Source organism: Echinops telfairi, unplaced genomic scaffold (assembly GCF_000313985.2).
Source record: "Echinops telfairi isolate 266 unplaced genomic scaffold, ASM31398v2 ScPeMD7_7469;HRSCAF=8507_0, whole genome shotgun sequence".
Lineage (NCBI taxonomy): Eukaryota > Metazoa > Chordata > Mammalia > Afrosoricida > Tenrecidae > Echinops > Echinops telfairi.
Genome location: NW_022111372.1, coordinates 32,103,942 through 32,124,090, shown reverse-complemented (window position 1 = coordinate 32,124,090; position 20,149 = coordinate 32,103,942). Strand labels below are relative to the sequence as shown.

The 20,149-nt window shown below is 36.8% G+C and overlaps 1 protein-coding gene across 2 annotated transcripts in view; it reads left to right on the top strand.

The window, feature by feature from the left end:
• BRWD1 (bromodomain and WD repeat domain containing 1) overlaps positions 1 to 20,149 on the top strand; it is a 152,913-nt gene that overhangs the window by 4,010 nt on the left and 128,754 nt on the right. For both annotated transcript variants that reach the window (XM_045284556.1, XM_030888683.2), the window contains exons 5-8: positions 15,432 to 15,582; positions 17,642 to 17,740; positions 18,295 to 18,455; positions 19,774 to 19,995. In XM_045284556.1, coding sequence (XP_045140491.1) covers positions 15,432 to 15,582; positions 17,642 to 17,740; positions 18,295 to 18,455; positions 19,774 to 19,995 — 633 coding nt within the window. The remainder of the gene's footprint in view (positions 1 to 15,431; positions 15,583 to 17,641; positions 17,741 to 18,294; positions 18,456 to 19,773; positions 19,996 to 20,149) is intronic.

Genomic DNA, 20,149 nt, shown 5'->3' with positions numbered 1-20,149 from the left:
GCAGATTTGACCAATGTATTAAGTGTAAGAGAGAGTACTTTGAAGGTGATAGGTTGTTATGTACAAAAATTTGAGTACATAGCTTTGTTGGGGATTCTGGGTTTTGGCGGGGCACCTCCTTATATATACACGTGTATACTACTGGTGTGCCTTCTTTTGCTTCGCTTCTGCTTCATGCTGCAGAAACTGTTGTGATGTTGGGCTTTTAACAAACAGGATTTGTGGCAACTTGTCAAGTAAATCTGTTGGCGACATTTTTCTAATAGCATGTGTCACATTTTGATAATTTCTGTAATATTTCAAACTTTCTCTTAATGCTGTTGTACATTTAATAGACTGTTGTAGTCATTAAAACGGATGTAAATCATATCCATTGGGAAACAGAAAAAAGGTAATACTTTATTGAGACTTTTACCTTGTGTTCTGGAACCCAACCCCAAATATTTTCCAGGTATACCTGTATGTGTGTATATGTGTATCTCCAGTCCAGATTCAGAATTCCATTTTGTTTCCCAGTTGTCTTTTAATTTGAATCGGGCTTCAAACATAAAAATCTATAGTGACATTGTGCATTTTAAATATCTTTATCCTCAACTGGTCTTTTGGAACGACTGACTTAATAGACGGAAATATGTCCTTTGAAGGTTTCACGTTCTGAATTTTTTAGTGTTCTTTTTTAAATTAGCGTTCTTAATACTAAAATTTCCTTATTCAGTGGTTCTCATCTTTGAATTAGAGTCAGCTGGGGAGTATTTTAAAATTTAAATGCCCAAGCCTTACTCTAAACCCAACGCACTGCTTGTTAAATGCAATTCCGACTTAAAGTAATGCTATTGGATAGTGTAGAACTCCATAGAGTGTATGGGAGAAGATAGTCTTAGCTTTCTCCTGAGGAGGAGCCGGTGGGTTTGAACCATCAATCTTGGGGTTATCAGCCCAATGCTTAACCCATCATGTCACCCGGGCTCATTAAGCCCAGCTATAGACTAGTTAAATCAGAATCTGATATCAGGGTTTTAAAAACTACTTGTCAGGAGATTTTAATATCGTTGATTGCTTTAGAGCTTACTGCTGCTGTTAAACCTGTGCTCTGTAGAGTATGTTTGTACTTTGAAAGATGACTTACCCTTTACAGAAACTCACAGTCCCCTAAGGTTCCTGTCTAATCTTTCAAGTTACTGTTGTCAATTGATTCCCATTTATATACATCTGGAGAGCACAGTGCTCATGGCAGGCTTTCTTTACTAGTTAAGTATTGATTTTAAAACTTAAGAGGATATTTTTGGTTTAAAGCTTAAACATTAACTCGGGTTCATTAAGGGTCTAGGAAGTCAGGAGTCGAGAATTTGAAATTCTGTTCTGCATTTTTTTTTCCCCGTTCTGTATTTCTTCTGTAGAATTTTTGATCAAAATATTCAGTGTCATTGTGATTTTATTTGCATTTCCTTAATGGTTAATGAAATTGAGCATATTTTCCTGTAGTTGTATGTCTTCTGTGAGGAAATAATTTTTTCCCCCTTTTGTAGGTTGTCTCTTAGTTGATAATTTTGAACAAATATTTAAAAGTTTGATGAAGTCTAATATATCTTTTATTTTTCTGGTTATGCTTTTGGTTCTTATCTAAGCATACTGTCATAAACTAGCTTCCAAAGCATTTTACATTTTGTTCTAAGAGTTCCCACATTTAGATCATTGATCAATATTAATTGTCTTTATGTGGATTCAGGTTTATTCTTTTGTCTGCAGAGATCCAGCCCTCCAGTGCCATTTATTGAAGAGACCATTCTTTATCCTTTGAATGGACTTCTCACCCTGGTTGAAAAATCAATCGGCCAAAAATGGATAGGTTTATATATGCAGTCTTTTAATGGGAGGGTCTAAGCCTTTTTAAAATTTAAGTCTATCATGTATTGATGATTTATTGTCTCAAATCTTCCCTTATTTTCCCCCATACTTTTTTGTTTGTTCCACCGTTTCTTCATTATTTATTCCTTCTCCATTCTAGATTAATCCAACATGCTATTTTTCTACATTGTGTTTCAGTTTTATGTACGTTAGTTAGTGACTATAGAGTGCAACCTGCATTATTGTATAGTTTTAGTTAGGTTTTTTCCACTTCCTAAATAAATGAAGGTAAAATTGTTAGTTGTTACCCTACTGCCCTGTGAACTATGATTTTTATATATATATATATATTTATCAATTCCTTTAATTTTTTTGAACAGTAAAAATTCTTATGTTTACTTATTTATACCCTTCATGGCATTTTAAATGACTTCTTATAGTTTTTTCTGTGGTCTTTTTGGGTGGTAATATTCTTTGATCTGCAGAACTCATCTGGGTAGTTTTATAAGGCAAGTGTTGTTATTAGGTGCCATCAAGTTGATTCAAACTCATAGTGATCTGATGTACAACAGAGCAAAACACTTCCCAGTTTTGTGTCATCCTTACAGTTCTTCATTGTGAGCCTATTGTTGTAGCCACTGTGTTAATACATTTCATTGAGGGCCTTCTGCTTTTTTGCTGCCCCTCCACTTAACCTTATGTTGTCTAAAGTAAGGGAAACAAAGTACTCTCCATCCTTTCCACTATGGAACATTGACTGTACTTCTTTCAAGGCAGACTTGTTTGCTGTTTTGGTAGTCCGTGGTACTTTGAATATTCTTCTCCAGCATCATACTTCAAATACCTTCTTCTTTGATCCTCTTCATACTCCATGTGCAACTTTCACATGCATGTGAGACCATTGAAAATACCATGGCTGGGTCAGGTGTACCTTAGTCCTCAAAGTAACCCCCTTGCGTTTCAACACTTTTAAAGAGGTCTTGTACAGCAGATTTACCCAATGAAATGCTTCGTTTGATCTCTTACCTGCTGTTTCCATGAGATAACAACTTCTGTCTTTTCTCCTTTTATCATGATGTTCTCTACTGGTCCAATTGTGAGGATTTTGGTTTTCAGTGTATGTGCTGCCAAAGCGAGCATGGGAGTTGTTTTTTTTTTTTTCTTCATTGAGTTGTAATCCACGTGGAAGATAGTAATCTTTGATCTTCATCAGCAAGTGCTTCAAGTCCTTCTCATTTTCTATGAGCAAGGTTGTTTCATCTGGATATTGTCTTCTAATTCAGATGCTGCATTCTTCATATAATCCAGCCTCTCTGATTATTTGCTCAGCATACAGATCAAATAAGATGAGAGGAGAGTGATTTTGTTTTTTTTCATATTCATGTTCTTTGGATCTTAAATATCTTTAATTTTAAAGGATATTTTTGCTGACTGAAAATTTGGTCGACTTCCCCCCCCCCCCCTTTTCAGGATTTATTACATATGCCATTTCATTGTCATATGTTGAAAAATTGAGTCTTATTGTTGTAGTTTTAAAGGTTTTTTTCTGGCTGTTTAATGTAAGATCTTCATCTTAACAGCCCAGTATAACCTTTTTGGACTTCAAAGAGTTCTCTTTGCTCATTAGTCCTGTCTCCAGCCTTTGGAGAGGCTCTGTATTGCCCTTGTAGTGAGAAATTTCTCTTAAGAGCTTTTTTGCATTGGTTTTTGACCCTATACAGTTGGTAAATGACTGGGTACACATTTTTTTCCTGTGACTAAGGTTTCTTGGGATTCTAGACTTGCTAGTCCACAGATGACTGCTATATTTGTTTAAAATTTACCAGGTTTTTCTTATTCTAGTCTAGGAAATTCTTCCTGCTTTTTTCTGCTAGAGATGAAAGAAACTGATTTTTATTCTATCAACAGAAGGAATTGTCACTCTGTGCGACTTAGTTTTGGTTTCTTTGTTTTCTCAGTGCTATGTAGTGTCATGATTTGAATTATGTTTCCCTGAAATGTCAGATTGTTTGGGCCATAATCCTCAGTGACTTGGAAGTTATATATAATGATATAATGTGGCAGTTGGGTGATGATCCCCCGTGATGTGACATGATAAACCATTAAGAGCATTAAAGATGTCATCCAGTAACCTTGATCCTATCAAAGTCGTGATCCCAGTAAGAGGCGATTTGCGCGCGAGGGGTTGTGTGACACCTGTTAATTTACAAGAGATATAAAGGAGAGAGAAGGGAACAGATTGAGAGGGATCTACCACCACCATGAAAAAAGAGCCAGGAATGGAATACATCCTTTAGATCCAGGGTTCCTGCTAGACTTAAGGGAAGATTCCTACTAAAACATGTGGAGATCTCCTAGGAATGCCCCAGTCATTGGTGCAATCTGAATTTGAACTTCAATCTCCTAAACTGAAGGAGTAAGTTTGTTAAAGCCATCACTCACTTGTGGTATATCTATTAATGGAAGCACTAAGATAGATAACTAAGATTAAAGTATAACCAGAATATCCTAATGTTAACGTGTGAGAGGAATTGTCTCAAATTATGTCCTTTTAATAATTGAATAATTACTTTGATCTTTCAAGAATTATGTGGGATATAATTATTTTAGTGTTAGCTACAGCATTTTCAGTGGAACTTGTTGAATCTCCTTTGTAGTTCTGTAGGAACACCTGGTGCCTTACAAGTTAGGCTGCAAATTGGCAGTGTCAGCTGGTTGGACTGACTGTCCACTTTGTGGGAGAAAGATGAGGATGTCTGCTCCTGCAAGATTTATGGCCTAGGAAGCCCTATGTAGGGTTGCTATGAGTCAGAATGGACTCAGTGCAGGGTTCTTGGTTTGGAGTAGTAGTTCCTGACATAGAACCCCTGGCCATTTGAGTCAATTCTAATTCACAGCTATCATACATGGGATTTCCAAGGCTATAAATCTTCATTGGAGTAGATAGCTCCATCTTTCTGCCACAAAGCCGCTGATGGGTTTGAATTGCCAACCTCTCAGCAGTCCTGTGTGTTTACCTGACAGTATCACCACGGCTTCTTCACTTGTGGACTATGTATTGATAGAATGACTGTTAGTGCTTAATATATTTTCTTAGTACTTACTCACATTGTTTATTAAATGTCTTGGATGATCTTTGATTTATGTATAAAATACAAGGGGGGGGGTCTCAAAAGTTTGTGGAAAGATAATTAAAAAAGAATAAAATTTTCCTTCAAACTTTTCTAAAGCTCCCTCGAAAGTAATATTCTAGATGCTAAAATTTTGTGTTAAAATTGTAAAACAACTATAGCAATGCTGGGTGAGTTTTGCAGTGTTATCTCAGATCTTGGCTAGGACTCTTAAATTTACTATTTGTAGTGGATGTGGTAAGTGAATGTGAAAGTTTTTAACGGCTTACAGTTTTTGGTGTTGATTTTAATCAATTTACAAGCATTTGGTTTTAAAATTTTTGGAGGCTCACTTTGGCTTTAAAGTAATAACAGTGTTCTTGATTATCAGGGTGTTCTTTTAAAATTAAGATTCATATTAGCTGAGTGATGGAAACCACCTGGGTTTATATTTTTAGCTCTATTTATTAGTGCTAAAGTCCTAAGCACAATATTTAATGCCTATATATCTGTAAAATGGAGATATGCCATTGTGAGATTGAGTAAATTAGTATATATAAAGTGCACAGAACAGTGTCTGTTAGTAATTAATGTGTTTGCTATTAATAATATGTTGAGGAATTAAGTTAGAAGTCTCCTCTACACTTTTTTTCCCTGATACCTGTTAATTATCAGTGTCTATTTCGTAGGATTTCAATTCAGAGAATTTTGCTTGAGAAACACTTTGGGGTTGAATCTTGATTTAAAATCTTAATTTGCTTATATTTAAATAGAAATATTTAATCTTGATTAGCAAAAAAGTATGAGTTCATTTGTTTTCTCTAAACTGACTGTTTAATGATAAATAAAAATGACTTAATTTTATTTGAGAATATTTAGAGAATAAAAAAGCATAGAGAAAATCATTAAATATGCCAAGTAGACACTCCTGGCTAGGGGTGGAGTTCAGTCTGTCATCAGGTCACAGCCTGATGATGCCTCCATGCAAGGATGACCTTTTTATAAGGGAGAAACTGGGAACTTCTCACTTTCTCATCTCTTCTCTCTCTCTCCCCCTTTCACCTTCTTGCTTGCTGGGCCTGTGTCTGCCTCCAGAGGTCACTCCATGTGGGCCCCCAATCCTAAGAGCTGTTAGTGCCCTGCCATGTTTCCACCAACCTGGGATCCACAGTATTCTCCACCCACTGGCCTGTGATCTCCTGTATACCACTTTACCTTTCTGCCTCATCAGCTTGCAGCTACATGTGTCTGAAGAGGGCCCCAGCTAGCATCGAACGTATGGTCTTGAGTTGGACTGGGCTGGGCTGGCTTCTTGATATGGAATTACTTTCTGATGTAATGTTCTTCCGTGTACATTAAAAATAATAATACTAATAAGAATCATTAAATAGGGAGTATTTTTCTGGAACTTGAAAACATTTGTTGGAAATGGAGTTAAAATAAAAAAATAGTACAAACTTACTCAGCATAAGGCCCATCAAGTTCAAGACACTGCAAGCAATGATACCAGCCGTTTAGTCCATCTTTAAAGAACTTAAGGTCCTGGGAATTTAGCCATGTCAGTGTAATCTTTTTTATATCATACATTAGCTGAAGTAAAATGAATAACTGTTAAAGATTTTCTCTGATTAAGCAACAGAAGTTATTGCCATCAAGTTCTGACTTGTAGCGACTATAAAGGGGGTGCCAATTCCCATCAGAATGCTGGAAAAATAGCCCTTGTTTGAAAAAAGGAATGAATGATCAGCAGCAGTGTGGAGAAAGGATTTTTACTGGTCAAACTTTCTCAGGTATTTTTCTGCTAAAGGCCAGGCTAGCTTTTTAAAAACCAGTACTAAGTGGATGTTACAGTTCTTTAGTCAACAGACAAAATACCTTGGGCATCCCCCCAAAACTTCTTGTAAATCATATTCTTGACCAGTGTGCTTTTGCTTTGTGAACCACTTGTACCTCTGAATAGCTGTTTCTTGTGCTTTGTCTTCAGGATTGTAAAGCCTGTTTCATCTCTTGTTACAGTTTTTTTTGGAGAGATGCTTCAGAATCTTCTCCCACTAATATAAAATTTCCATTGAAAGAGCTGCTCTTGTCTGCAGCTGATCTGGGTACAGCAAGTTTGGTGCCTATCTAGCAAAAAGTTTGCTCAACTTTTTGAGCAGCACCTATATCTGGGGTACTGGCTATTGTTTCTTCTCATAATTGTCCTCTTTAATTAGGGCGCTAACAAGATGAGTTATTTCCATGAAAATTTTTGATTACCTACTGCTCTGGGTGTTATCTTAAACATTATATTAGCTCTTCTTAAAATGAGTTATCTATTTTGGGGGTGGGGTGGGGCACAGTCCCTCAACCTTTTGTAAAATTTCACTTTTTGTATATAGGCTTTACCATATGTTTGGTGGTCATTCTTGCCTCAAATTTAGCAGAATTCATAATATTCTGATAGGGATTCTCTTCGTACTTGACATCTTAACCTTTTTTAGTCTCTCAGATGAGAGCCTACTCAGACATTCTAGAAAGTTTGTATGAGCACTTTGATGCAATTTTTTAAACGCATGGATCCTTTGCTTATAACATGCATTTTCCATGGAATTTCTTAAAGACCCTCTTGTATATTCCAACAAAAATTAAAGGTGTTACAGAAATTACGTTGTAAATGCCGTTCCATTTCACTGAACATTTTAACTTTTGCATGTTGAACATTTGGTTTTTCAATTTTTTTCTGTTGTGAATGATTTTATGAATATGAGGATAAGTCTAAAAAGCAGTGCTTCAACATCTCAATCGGTTATTAAGCAAAAATATGAAAACATGAAGCGATTGTTTCTCAACATACCTTCCATTTACATCTGTACACGCTTAAGCCAGTCTGCTAGTCTCAGTCTTTTAATGCCTGAGTTCAGGCCATTGATATTCAGGGTTATTATCTCCATCTGCGGACTCTGTGATGTCATCTTATACTTTTTTTGTTGAGAGTTTTCCTACTTTCCTTTCTCATTAGTGTTTTGTGCATGTGTGTGTGTGTATCATTCTTGGCTTCTTTCCATCCTTAAGCCAATGCTATCTTGGGGTCTGTTTTCTCTCTGTTGCCCTCTGGGTGAGGTTGTTTTATGTGGCGCGCTCTCTTATGCTTGGTGAGTGTTCTTCTGCACATACTGGGTCAGCAAGGATCTTTTGTATGGCTGGGTTTCTTCTAATATATTCTTTGTTTTTCCTTGTCTGGGAAGACTCTTCTCCATTTATCTTGATCGATAATTTGGCTGGGTAGAGTATTCTTGGGTTTGCGTTGTTTTCCTTCAATTTTTGGAATATGTTACTTCACTCTCCTCTTCTTCATAGTTTCTGCTGATAGGTCTGAGTATATTCTTATTTGGGAACCTTTATATGCGATTGCTTGTTTTTTCCTAGCTGCTCTCATGATTTTCTCCTTTCCCTCAAAGTTGGATAGTTTAACTATTATGTGCCTTGGTCAGTTCTTCTTGGGATTCAGTCTAGCTGGTGTTCTTTCAGCCTCCTGAATGATTGCCTGGTTTTAATTCATTAAGCTGGGGAAGTTTTCCCCCTAGAATTCTCTCACTATTATTGCAGATGACTTTGTTGTGTCTTCCTCTGGTAAGCCAATAATTCTAATGTTCCGCCTAATAGCATCAGACATAGCGCTTAGGTTTTCTTCAGCTTCTCTGATGATCTTATTCGATTTTTGTTTGTGTTTGTTGAAGTCTGCTTGGCTGTCCTCCAAGTCACTGATGCAGTTCTCTGATTCCTCCAGTCGATTCTCAAGGTCTGTGTTTCTGCTATTGGTTTTTGCTATCTCCTCCCTAAGCTCCTGTATTTCCCTTTGGTGTATGGCCTTTATCATTTCATCCTTTTTTTGTATTGTTTCCCTCATATCCTGTATGACTCCAAGCAGCATTCTGAAAATTTCTTTCTGTGGCAGCTCAATGTCTGCTTCTTCTATGTATGTTGTTATGTTCAGGACATCTTCTGCCTTTTGTTTCTCCTGTGTTTTTTTTTTGTTGTTGAGGTCGTTGGGGCTGATAGCTGTTGGCGTTGTATTGTTGTAGAGGAGCCAGGGGCCATTTTCCAGGGAGTCCAAGAGCACTGGCTCTCCCTGGGAGACTTGTAGGAATGCTTCTTTGAACTGCCTACAGCTTGTTATTACTATGGGATCAACCTACCCCTTTATCTTCCTGTGGCTTCCCTATCAAGGGAGTGCCCCAGAAGGCTGGTGGGTTGCCTGCTTTGGTGTTGCGGAGATTGGGCAGAGGTTCCTGCAACAGCTTGGAATGCTGATGAGTGTTGGCTGAGCTGCCTTATGCCCCCAGGTATGCGGGCAGGAATTCCCCCGGGAGAAGTTGGGCAGAGTATCCCCTGGAGGGAAAGCAGGGCTTTCCCTAGCCTAGGGCTAGCTACACAGGGTGGAGCTCACCTAGCTGGGTGTGGTGCAGGTGTAAGTGCCCTAGGCTAAGGGGATTGGTCTGGAGGTCAGCAGTGGAGTGTGAGAGAACAGGAAAGAGACATAGAGGAGGGAAAAAAATTAAAAAGTAAGCCCGCTGAGACTGGGGGGGCGGGCGGTATAGGGGAGCGGGAGGGAAAGAAAAGCGACTATGTAGCTGAGTACCACTTCCGCCCAGTGGAGTTGCAAGAGTTTATTTTAGTCCCTACCCTGAGGCAGCAGAGGCTTGTTGAGAGAGAAAAAGCCCCAACGGGGGGGGGGGGGGGGGAACAGAGAGCAGAGATGTAAACAGAAGCAACAATGTAGCTGAACCCCATCCCTGCCCATGGAGCTGCAAGGGTCCAGTCCCTGCCCTGAGGCCTGTGGGGGCAAACTGGCTGTGTTGAGACCAAATCCCCCTATGGGCTCCAAATGGTCTCAGGCTCCGGCAGAGACAGTAGCAGGGCCAAGGTCAAGCCCCAGCTGGCTTCCACTGAGGTAAGCCAAAAGCCCCAAGCCCCTCAAAACCCCGTGGGTCTGTACCTACTTATCTTTATGATGCACCTCCTGTGTTCTAGTTGTGTTAAAGTTCCCTCTAAGCAACTCTCCTGGGCTGGATTCTGCGGAGTCCCTCTGGTATGTGTCATTCAGTCGCCATCTTCCCGGAAGTCCCCCATCTATACTCCTGAAGGCAGTGTTTCCATCTCTCCAACCCTTTCCCCTAAGAATTTTGACTCTTCAATTTGCACCAAATTAAAATGGCAGTTTTGGAATCCTGCAGGGACTCTAGTTGTGTTCCTTTTCAATGCTCTTTTGAGTTTTAGGAACAGAAAAAAGTCTGACAGGACAAAGTTAGGCCTTAGGGTGAATAGGTTAAAGTTTCCCAACAAAATTTTCATAGAATAGTCTGCTCCATCCTGGAAGAATGAACACGTGTACTATTGTGATGGAAGAAAGTTCCTTGGTGCAACACTTCTGACCTTTTCTTATTAAGATAGTTCTGTGATCATGTGTTCTTCAAGAAAGTGCATAAAAATTATAATCCCTTTGGACCCCAAAGCAGTCATCATAATATTCTGAACTAAACTGACACTCTTGTGGCCCAGCAAATCTTTTGGAATCCTCTCAAAAATCCTTTTAAAAAATCAAGGTAGTTTAATTCTTTACATAAAATTATACATAATTTGGCAAAAATAGAAAATACTCAAACATGCTGAAAGTCTTATAGATATGAACATTAGGAACACTTAAAATTGGCAGAGGCAAAAGTATAAGCTTATTATGAACAAGGGATATTCACCTTTCTGCTGATGTCATTGCACTTTTTTGGGTGGTTTTATTTTTAGCAGTTCTATTGACATAATTCACATACACAATTCAATAGTTCATTTATCAAGTAGAGTTGTATCACAATCAGTTTTGGAAATATCCTTTTTTTAAAAACTTTTTTGGCGAAGATATCCTAATGAGACAGAAAATTTAACTGCATCTGTATACTGATTATCTCAGTGCAATTTTTAAACCCACTTTCTTTGGGATAAGCCTGTGCATTTCTGAACTGGAACTACAGTAGCAGTATTTTGTTTATTTACCATTGTATGTCTGTACTCATGCGATTAAGTGTTCGTAAATTTGAAGAAATACAGTAACTGGTACGTGGTTCACATATTTTCGCTGATAATTGTAAATTGATCTCATTAAGGATTTATTAAATTTATATTCATCACTATCGTTTACGAGAACATACTGTTAATATTCAAGATAACCCATTGATTGATTGATGCCACCTCGTCAAGTCTGACTCGTGTTGACCTCTTGTGCACAGTAGAACTGCTGCTTTGGCTTTTCAAGGCTGTGACCTCAGAGGTGTTCAAACCGCAACCTTTGGTTTGTAGTCAGCCTGTAGCTGCTCACACCACCCAGGGACTCCTTAGCTCAGTGTACAGATGATGAAATGCTTTGGAGAAGGATTAACAAACATGCCGAGGAAACCAGAATTAACACAACTGAGTTTGAGATGTCAAATTCCATTTAAGATGATGCAGGGTCAGTACTTTTCCCCCATCTTTAAAAATATTTATTTAATCTTTCTTTCTGCTCCCTCCCTTTCACTCCCCTCAACCCCACCCATCAAAGCCTGTTTCTTTTGGTATGGAAACCTTTTGTCATTTTTCCCTTTTTTAACAACGGCTTCATATCAGTATTTGTCCTTTTATTTTTTAGCATTTTTATTAGAACTTCATCCACATGGCATATAAATTCAATAATTGAATCATCAAGAAGCGTTATACATTTATCACCACATTCAATTCTAGTACATTCTCTTCTTGTACTCATTGTTATTCATGTAATTAAATTGTTTGGTGGCAAAAACACACACAACAAAACATTCTTCAATTCCACAACTTCTACATGTATAATTTAGTACCATTGATTATACTCTTCATGTTGTACAACCATTGTTGAGATCCTTTTACAAATTATTCCACCGCCATTAACATCAACTCAGTGCCGCTAAGCAACAACTCTATTCTCCTTCACCCATGGTAACCATTGGTCAAGTTTGGTTCCTTTTTTTTTTAAAGTAGTTTTCTTGATACAGTATTCATATATACACTTCCATGGTTAAATCACTTTAAAAAAGAGTTGCTTATACATCACAATCAGTTATAGTGTTCCCTTCCCAACTCCCGCATTCATTGCTCAAATCCCTTCACTCTTCCCCACTAACCCCCCATTCCTACGCCACATCTCTGATAAACCATTGCATCAATTATTTTCTCTGTGCATCCACTCCTGTACTTCACAAACCGGGAAACCCAACAGAAACAAGCAGCATAAGACAAGAAGAAAATAATACAATAAAGAGTAAGAAAGAAAAGCCCCCCCCCCCTAAAGAAAGACCACCATCAATATTTAATGTTTGTCCATGTATGTGATTAACTTCACATCCTATCTTCTAAGTCCATTTAATCATTATTCTTTAGCGATGCATAATGTTCCATTGTATGTATGTACCAAAGTTTATCCATGTAGGTTCTTTCCAACTTTTTGTTGTTGTGAGTAGTGCTGCGATATACATGGTGTATACGTATTTGCTTGTGTTTTTCTCCTTTTTCTTTAGGGCATATACCAAATAGAAAGATTGGTGGTTCATTTGGTAGTTCTATTCCCATTTGTTTAAGAAGGCCTCATGTTGCTTTCCACAGTTGTATAGTTTTAAAATACCTTCAATGGAGTCTCAAGCTTCTAATTTCTCCACATTCATTCCAACATTTGTTATTTTCTGTTGCTTTGAACTTTGTTATCAGTGCCAGTGTGAAGTGGTATCTTACCGTTTTGATTTTCATTCTCAAATGGATAGTGACTGAGCATTTCTTTGTGTGTTTTGGCTGCCTTGGATGCCATCTTTACTGAACTATATTCATTTCCTGTGCCCATTTTTAATTGGATTGTTCATCTATTTTATGTTGAGATCTATAGATTAAGAACAAAAGTAGGATCTAGAGCTGTGCTGTGAGATTCCTCTGGAGTACTATTTCTTTGGAAATTTGGAGTACTGTATATGGGCCATGGTTAGTTTCACAGTGCCTGAGAGTACTTACTAGTATTAATAAGTGGGGTGTGTGTGGTTGTGTGTTGATCATGGCTGTTGGTATCCCCTTCCCACTCTCCTCTCTCCACCTTCTCCCTAACCCTTCTTATGCAGTACCCTTTTGTGTTCCTGATTTTGTTTATTGAGGTTTAATTTACGTACAATAAACTGTACATACTTAAAATATTGAATTTGATAAAATTTGACCAATGCATGTACCCATGAAACGATCAAAATCAAGATGGTGAATGTCCACTTCCCAGAAAGTTTTGTTATATCCCTTTGTAATTTTTCTTTTCTGCTCTTCCCTGCACTTTTCCTTATATAACCATGGATTTGCTCTGTGTTGCTGTGTATTAGCTTGCATTTTATAGAATTTTACATAGGTGAACTACAGTATACTTGTTTTCAGCTGCTTTCACTTAGTGTAATTCATCATGTCATTGTATATGTTTCTTTTGATCTTTTCAGTGCTGATAGTTCATCTGTTGCTGGACATTTGGTTGATGGACAGGTTCTGCCTGTCAGAGAAGGAAAACGCAAGTTTTCCCCCATATATAGTGATAGAAAAGTTGTAAAACGACAATTACACCTTGTCTAAGATAGTAAACAAGACCTGGAAAAACAAGACACTTCCATTGAGTTCTAGGTCTCGCAATATTTGCTGCATATGGTTTACACATATTTTCCTCCTAACTTTTGCTATTTTGTGGAATGTGCTTTTGATATTGTCTATTAGAAGTCTTGGGTGACAAATAACAGAAACATGGGTGAAGGGAGACCACAGATGGTATAAGATATGAAAATAATAATAATAATATATAAGTTATCAACAGTTCATGAGGGTGGGTGAGGGAAGAAAAAAATGAGCTGATATCAAGGACTCAAGTAGAAAGAAAATTATTTGAAAAGGATGATGGGAACATATGTACAACTGTGCTTGATAAAGTTGATGTTTGGATTGTTATAAGAGCTGTAAGAGCCCCTAATGAAATTATTTTTAAAAATTACTGTATGTACTTGAGTATAAACCTACCAGAATATCAGCTGAGGCACCTAATTTTACCACAAAAACTGCATAAAAATGTGCTGAAACCAGAGGATGTACACTGGTACATATCAGAGAAGGAAACACAGGGAATCCAGAACAGATAAACCCCTCGGAACCAATAATGGAGAGTAGTCATACCAGGAGGGGAAACCAATCATAATGATCCACATATAACCCCCTCCTTGGGGGATGGAAAGCAGAAAAGTGGGTGAAGGGAGACATCAGACAGTGTAAGACATGAAAAAATAATTATCAATTATCAAGGGTTCGTGAGGGAGGGAGTGGGGGAAGGAAGTGGAAAAAATGAGCTGATACCAAGGGCTCAAGTAGAAAGCAAATGTTTTGAGAATGATGATGGCAACAAATGTACAAATGTGCTTGACACAATGTATGTATGGATTGTGATGAGTTGTAGGAGCCCCCAATAAAATAATTTATTTTAAAAAAATGTGCTGAAAAACTCGGCTTATACATGAGTATATATGGTAATTAAAAAAAAAGTCTTTACCTAACTAACCCTTTGGGAGTTTTATGATGTTACGTTACACATTTAGATCTATGATCTGTCTTGAGTTAATTTGTGATTGTGGTACCAAGTATGGATCAAATTTCTTTTGAATTTGCAGGTATATTTTCAATTGTACCAGCACCATTTAGTTAAAACAAAACAAAGCAGTCCCTTTTCACTGAATTTACACTTTTGCCAAAACCTTTTTTACTTTATGTGTCAGTTTACTTATGGACTTTATATTTGTTTCATTAATCTCTGCTTATGGCATAGGCTCTATGACATTACAGTACTGTTTGGTTACTGCAGCTTTATTATAATTTTTTAATATTGTGAATTGGGTGGGCATTTTATATTTCAGTTAATTAACTCGGCATTCAACTCCCTCTTGTGGGCCTCTGTCTTCTATTTGACCCCAGTCAACACCGTCAACCCTCCAGTCTGTTGCTACATCTTCCCTCTCTTGTCCTCCTCTCCTTGGTAACTGGCAAAGTCTGTGTCCTTTAGTTTGCAAGTATAACATTTCTGAAAATTAGTTATTAGTACTGTAAATTTGCTCTTTTTCAAAGTTACTTTGCCTTTTTTAGGACATTTCCATTCTATATGAACTTCATAAACATGAATTTTAGAATCGTTTTGACAAAAAAGCCTGCTGGGATTTTGATGGGGATTGCTTTGATAACCTGAAGCATTGAGTCCATTGAGCTTTCTGACATACTATTGAGTCTTCTGACTCAAGAAGATCTCGGTCTACATACTTAGGCCTTTAACTTCTCAGTGTTTTGTAGTTTTCAGTGCACATGTTTTCCATTTATTTTGTCAAATATATCGCTAAGTATTTAATGCTTTTTTGTAAACAGTATTGATTTTAAAACTTGATCTCCAACCAGGTCTTATCCAATAAACATGTGGCTCCTGATCATCTGTTGCAAATCTGTCAGCGGATTGGTCCTATTTTGGATAAAGAAATTCCACCCAGTATTTCAAGAGTGACTTCTTTACTTGGTGCAGGAAGGCAGTCTTTGCTACGTACAGCAAAAGGTACCTTAATTTGAAGAAGTGTTCTGCTTTGTATTAATAGTTTAGTCATTGTAATTGTGATGTAATGTAAGCATTGTGGAAGAAAGGTGATATGTAACTACAAATCATCCTGTGAACTATAAAATTCTCACCATTTAGCATAGAGCATTGAATTTTATTATAGAAGTGTTTAATGAGTCCTTCTGCCTCTAAAAATATTAATTAGGTATAGATGTTAAGCTATAAAAATCTTTACCTTATTCTGAGATGTGCTTGAGGTTTTAACAATGTGAATTCTTAATTTTTTATTTTGTAGCTTAGTTTTCGCTGAATGTAATTGTATGTGTCTAATAAACGTTTAAATGCTAGAAATATTTCATTTGATAGTAGATCCTGAACTTTTCTAAATTTGATAGCCATTTGAAAACATCACCAAAACTGTACAATTGCATGGTTCTGTTTTTTTAACCAGCTTATTTTTTTCACAAAGTTATGTGGTAGCAAAATGAATGAATTTTACTATTTTCTGTTAGCTTGGTATAAATGACCTAGAATGAGTACATGTATGTGATAAAGATTTATGTATAAAACATGGCTCAACTGCTAATGGGAGATTGTTGGTGGCTTGATCCTTGGCATGCATGAAGTTAATCCCATGATAATTTTTGATAAGAGCTGTTGCTGATATGATGCTGCTCTTTAGATGCAACACTAGTATAAATGTTTGACAGAAAGAGCAGCCCACTCTCTTGGTTTCATGCTAGTTTGGTTTGTCAGCTGTCATTGTTGCCTAGTGCTCAATAGTCATGCCACAAAGTGGCTTGATTCAGGTTGATGTTCATATTCTTATGTGTCCCTATTTACCTTGTAATTATTCTACATTAGGTTGTTAAGTAGTGGTTTCTTGGGTGGTCTGTTTTCCTTGTGTTACTGCTCAAATGTGGTGATTCAGTGATGAGCACAACTTTAAAAGTGGCAGCCCTTTGAGGACTTCACTGATTAAATACAGTAAGCTGCCCTAGCATAGGGGCCATATTTCTCTGTTTGTCTTGTACTAGTGCCATGAGGGAATGCCATGTAACTGCTCTTTGATCATGATGGTGGTAATGAATCCATTCATGTAAACCTAATATACCTGTTAGTTTGGGGCACCCGAGGCTCAATAGAGGTTTTGTATGATGTACGTTCTCCCTTCCTCTTTCAGCTTTGAGAGACTCATTTTCTAACACAGCAAAGATTGCTCGTAACCTGTGTTCTGCTACTGTCTCTTATAGAGGAGGGCAGATGATTTTTCTTAGTATTTGCTAGTAGATTGAAGAGGAATGGAACCTTGGGATTTGTGTTCAGATGCATAGATCCGACATAGGTGCTCCTTCTTGTGTACAGGATGATCTGATAATATACTAAGAGGAGAGCCATTTATATTTAATTTTTCAGTACTTCCTAAGAAAACTTAAAGTCATGGGTAGTATTGGCCAAATCAATATGAAAATTGAAGGCCATTTAGATACATTGATTTTGTTAAGAATTTATACATACATCAAATAAATTAAATTTTTCTTAACAAAAGCCTTTCATTTTGGAAAGTTGGATCAGGTGTGATTAAGTCCTTTTATCTTTAATACTATATGGCTTAATTCCATATTGAAAAATAAAAATGTACTCTGGGACTTTCAATCAAGGTCTTTTTTTATGGTCCATGCCTACTAATTATTTGCAGTGGATCTCTTTAAAGGTCCTGGAAACTTTGAGCCTCAGTTACCTCACTTATAAACTGATGATAATACCTACCTCACAGGGTTGTTGTGAGGATTTAAATGAGATACAATGTATGTTGAACGCACTTTGTAAATTGTAAAGTGCTGCACAAATGTTAGTTGTTGTTGCTGTTGTATCTGAGATGTCTTAAACTTTTTTTCTTCAGAAATAGTCTAATAAACCATCAGGGCTATTCTGTTAAAGTATATTAGTTGGTTAAACTTTGAATAAACAGTTTATTACAATATACGTAAGTATTCTTTAAAATCTTTTTTGGGGTTAACTTTCAAGATTTTATGTGTATCTAAAATTCATTTTAAAGACTGCAGGCACACAGTTTGGAAGGGCTCTGCCTTTGCTGCTCTTCATAGAGGAAGACCACCTGAAATGCCTGTGAATTATGGCTCCCCACCAAATCTTGGTAAGTGGAGCTGGCCTTTTATTTATTTTAAATCATTTTATTAGGGGTTCGTGCAACTCTTATCACAATCCATGCATACATCCATTATGTCAAGCACATTTGTACATTTGTTGGAAGTTGGCCTTTTAAATGCCCTAAAGTATTTTTTTATTTTCTTGAACAACTTTGAAAATGCTACTGCAATGTTTAAAAGGAAATAGTGGTACTATGGTTTTACTAGTACCAACTCAAATGTCAGATTTTGTTGTTTCCTTAAGTAATTTCCTAAAAAATAGGAACGAATTAAAAAATATGTTCATAAGAAATCAGTATGAAAAAAAAAAGAAGAAATCAGTATGACTGATTATAGTAATATAATGGGAAGAAACTTAGGTCCTAAAGATTTCTGGAGTATTGATTTAGTAACCCTTTGGAAGTTATTGTTTTTATTAGGTTGGGGTTTCTGTGAGTTAAAAAATTTGCTAACGGGCACTTAACATAGAATATTTGACTTTATTTATTAGTTTTTTACATATAGGCACTCCCTTAACTTTTTCATTATTTTTATTTCCTAGTGGAGATTCATCGAGGAAAACAACTCACAGGGTGTTCCACTTTTAGCACAGCATTTCCAGGAATTATGTATCAGCATTTAAAAATGCACAGAAGGATTCTTGGACATCTATCTGCTGTTTATTGTGTAGCATTTGATAGAACAGGACATAGAATTTTCACAGTGAGTTAACATTTTAAATTTAATTTGGGGCTCTGGTAGTGTTCATTAGTGGCATTGTGAGAATCTCATAAAATTCAGTTAGATTTCCTATTCTCAGGGAAAAAGATTTTGACTCCATGTGGATCTCTGGTGGTGTGGTGAGTACACATTGGGCTATTAATGAGGTCAGCAGTTTGAATCCACCAGCCATTAACATTCCACAAGAGAAAGATGAGGTGGTCTTCTACCATGAAGATTTACAGCCACAGAAATCCACAGGGGCAGTTCTACTGTATCTTGTAGGGTCACTATGAGTCACAATTGACTTGTTGGCTGTGAATTTCGAGTTTTGGAGGGTCTAATATGAGACTCAAGGTACCTTAAGTAGTTAAGATGCAGATAGTTGGGATTTTGTGTTGTTTTGAAAGACATTCATTTAGAGTAGTGATTCCTAAGCATATGACCATTGAAGTGGTTTTAAAAAGTTAAGAAAAAAATCCACCTTTCCATTATCCCCTGTCGACCTACTAAATTAGGTTTACTTCTCATAAGTGTATTAACAACAAAAAATCGTAAAAAAAAATTTTTTGGGGGGGCTCTTACAATATTCTGTACATTAATTGTATCAAGCATATATGTACATACATTACCATAATCATTTCCAAAACATTTTCTACTTGAGCCCTTGGTACATGCTGTTTAATAAAAAATCTTTTATAGGTGATTTTTATTCATACTGATTAATCACTGATCCAGAGAAAATGTTGATAATAAAAAATATTTCAGGGTTCCAAAGGATTAAAATTTTTAGAATTTAAGTTAACCATTCGAAAACTTCAAAGGGAAATTAGAAGAGTTAAGAATTTTCAATTTCATTTTCCAGATGTGAGATTCATAATAGCTTCTTCCTACTGAGTGAATGAATGTTGGTTGACCCTATAAATTTAGACACTGGATCTTAAAATTAGGGTGCTAATGTCCAGTTTATTATTTGGGGGGATTGCCACTTGTTTCTCAATCGATGAAACTGACTTCATTAACCATTATTAATTGAAATAGATGAGCCATGAACTTTTAGTTGTACTTATTACTTGTTAGACAATTTGTATAGTATAATAGCAAGTTAATATATCATCCAGCTTATAGGAGTTATAACATCACTGTGTCATTAGGCAGATTTCTTTGGTTTTAAAACAAATACTATTAAATTTATAGAGTATCATACGATTGGAAAGCGAGGAAGTTACAGTCTGGGTAGCATGTAAAAAGATTCCTTTAAAAGACTTTGTGTACTGGTGGGTACACATTTATTTTTGGGTCGTTTTTTTTTCCCCCGTAGGGGTCAGATGACTGCTTGGTAAAGATTTGGTCAACACATAATGGCCGTTTATTATCCACATTAAGAGGTCATTCTGCAGAAATTTCAGATATGGCAGTAAACTATGAGAACACAATGATTGCTGCTGGGAGCTGTGATAAAATAATTAGAGTATGGTGCTTGAGAACTTGTGCCCCAGTTGCTGTGCTACAAGGACACACAGGATCAATTACTTCTTTACAGGTAAATGTTTTAACTGTTATGTGTACAGTGAACCCTCGTTTATCGCGGTTAATCCGTTCTAGACCCTACCGTGATAAATGAAATTCCGTGAAGTAGGATTCCTTATTTGTAAATCAAATATTTTCGTAGTTAGAGCATAGAGGACATGAAAAAA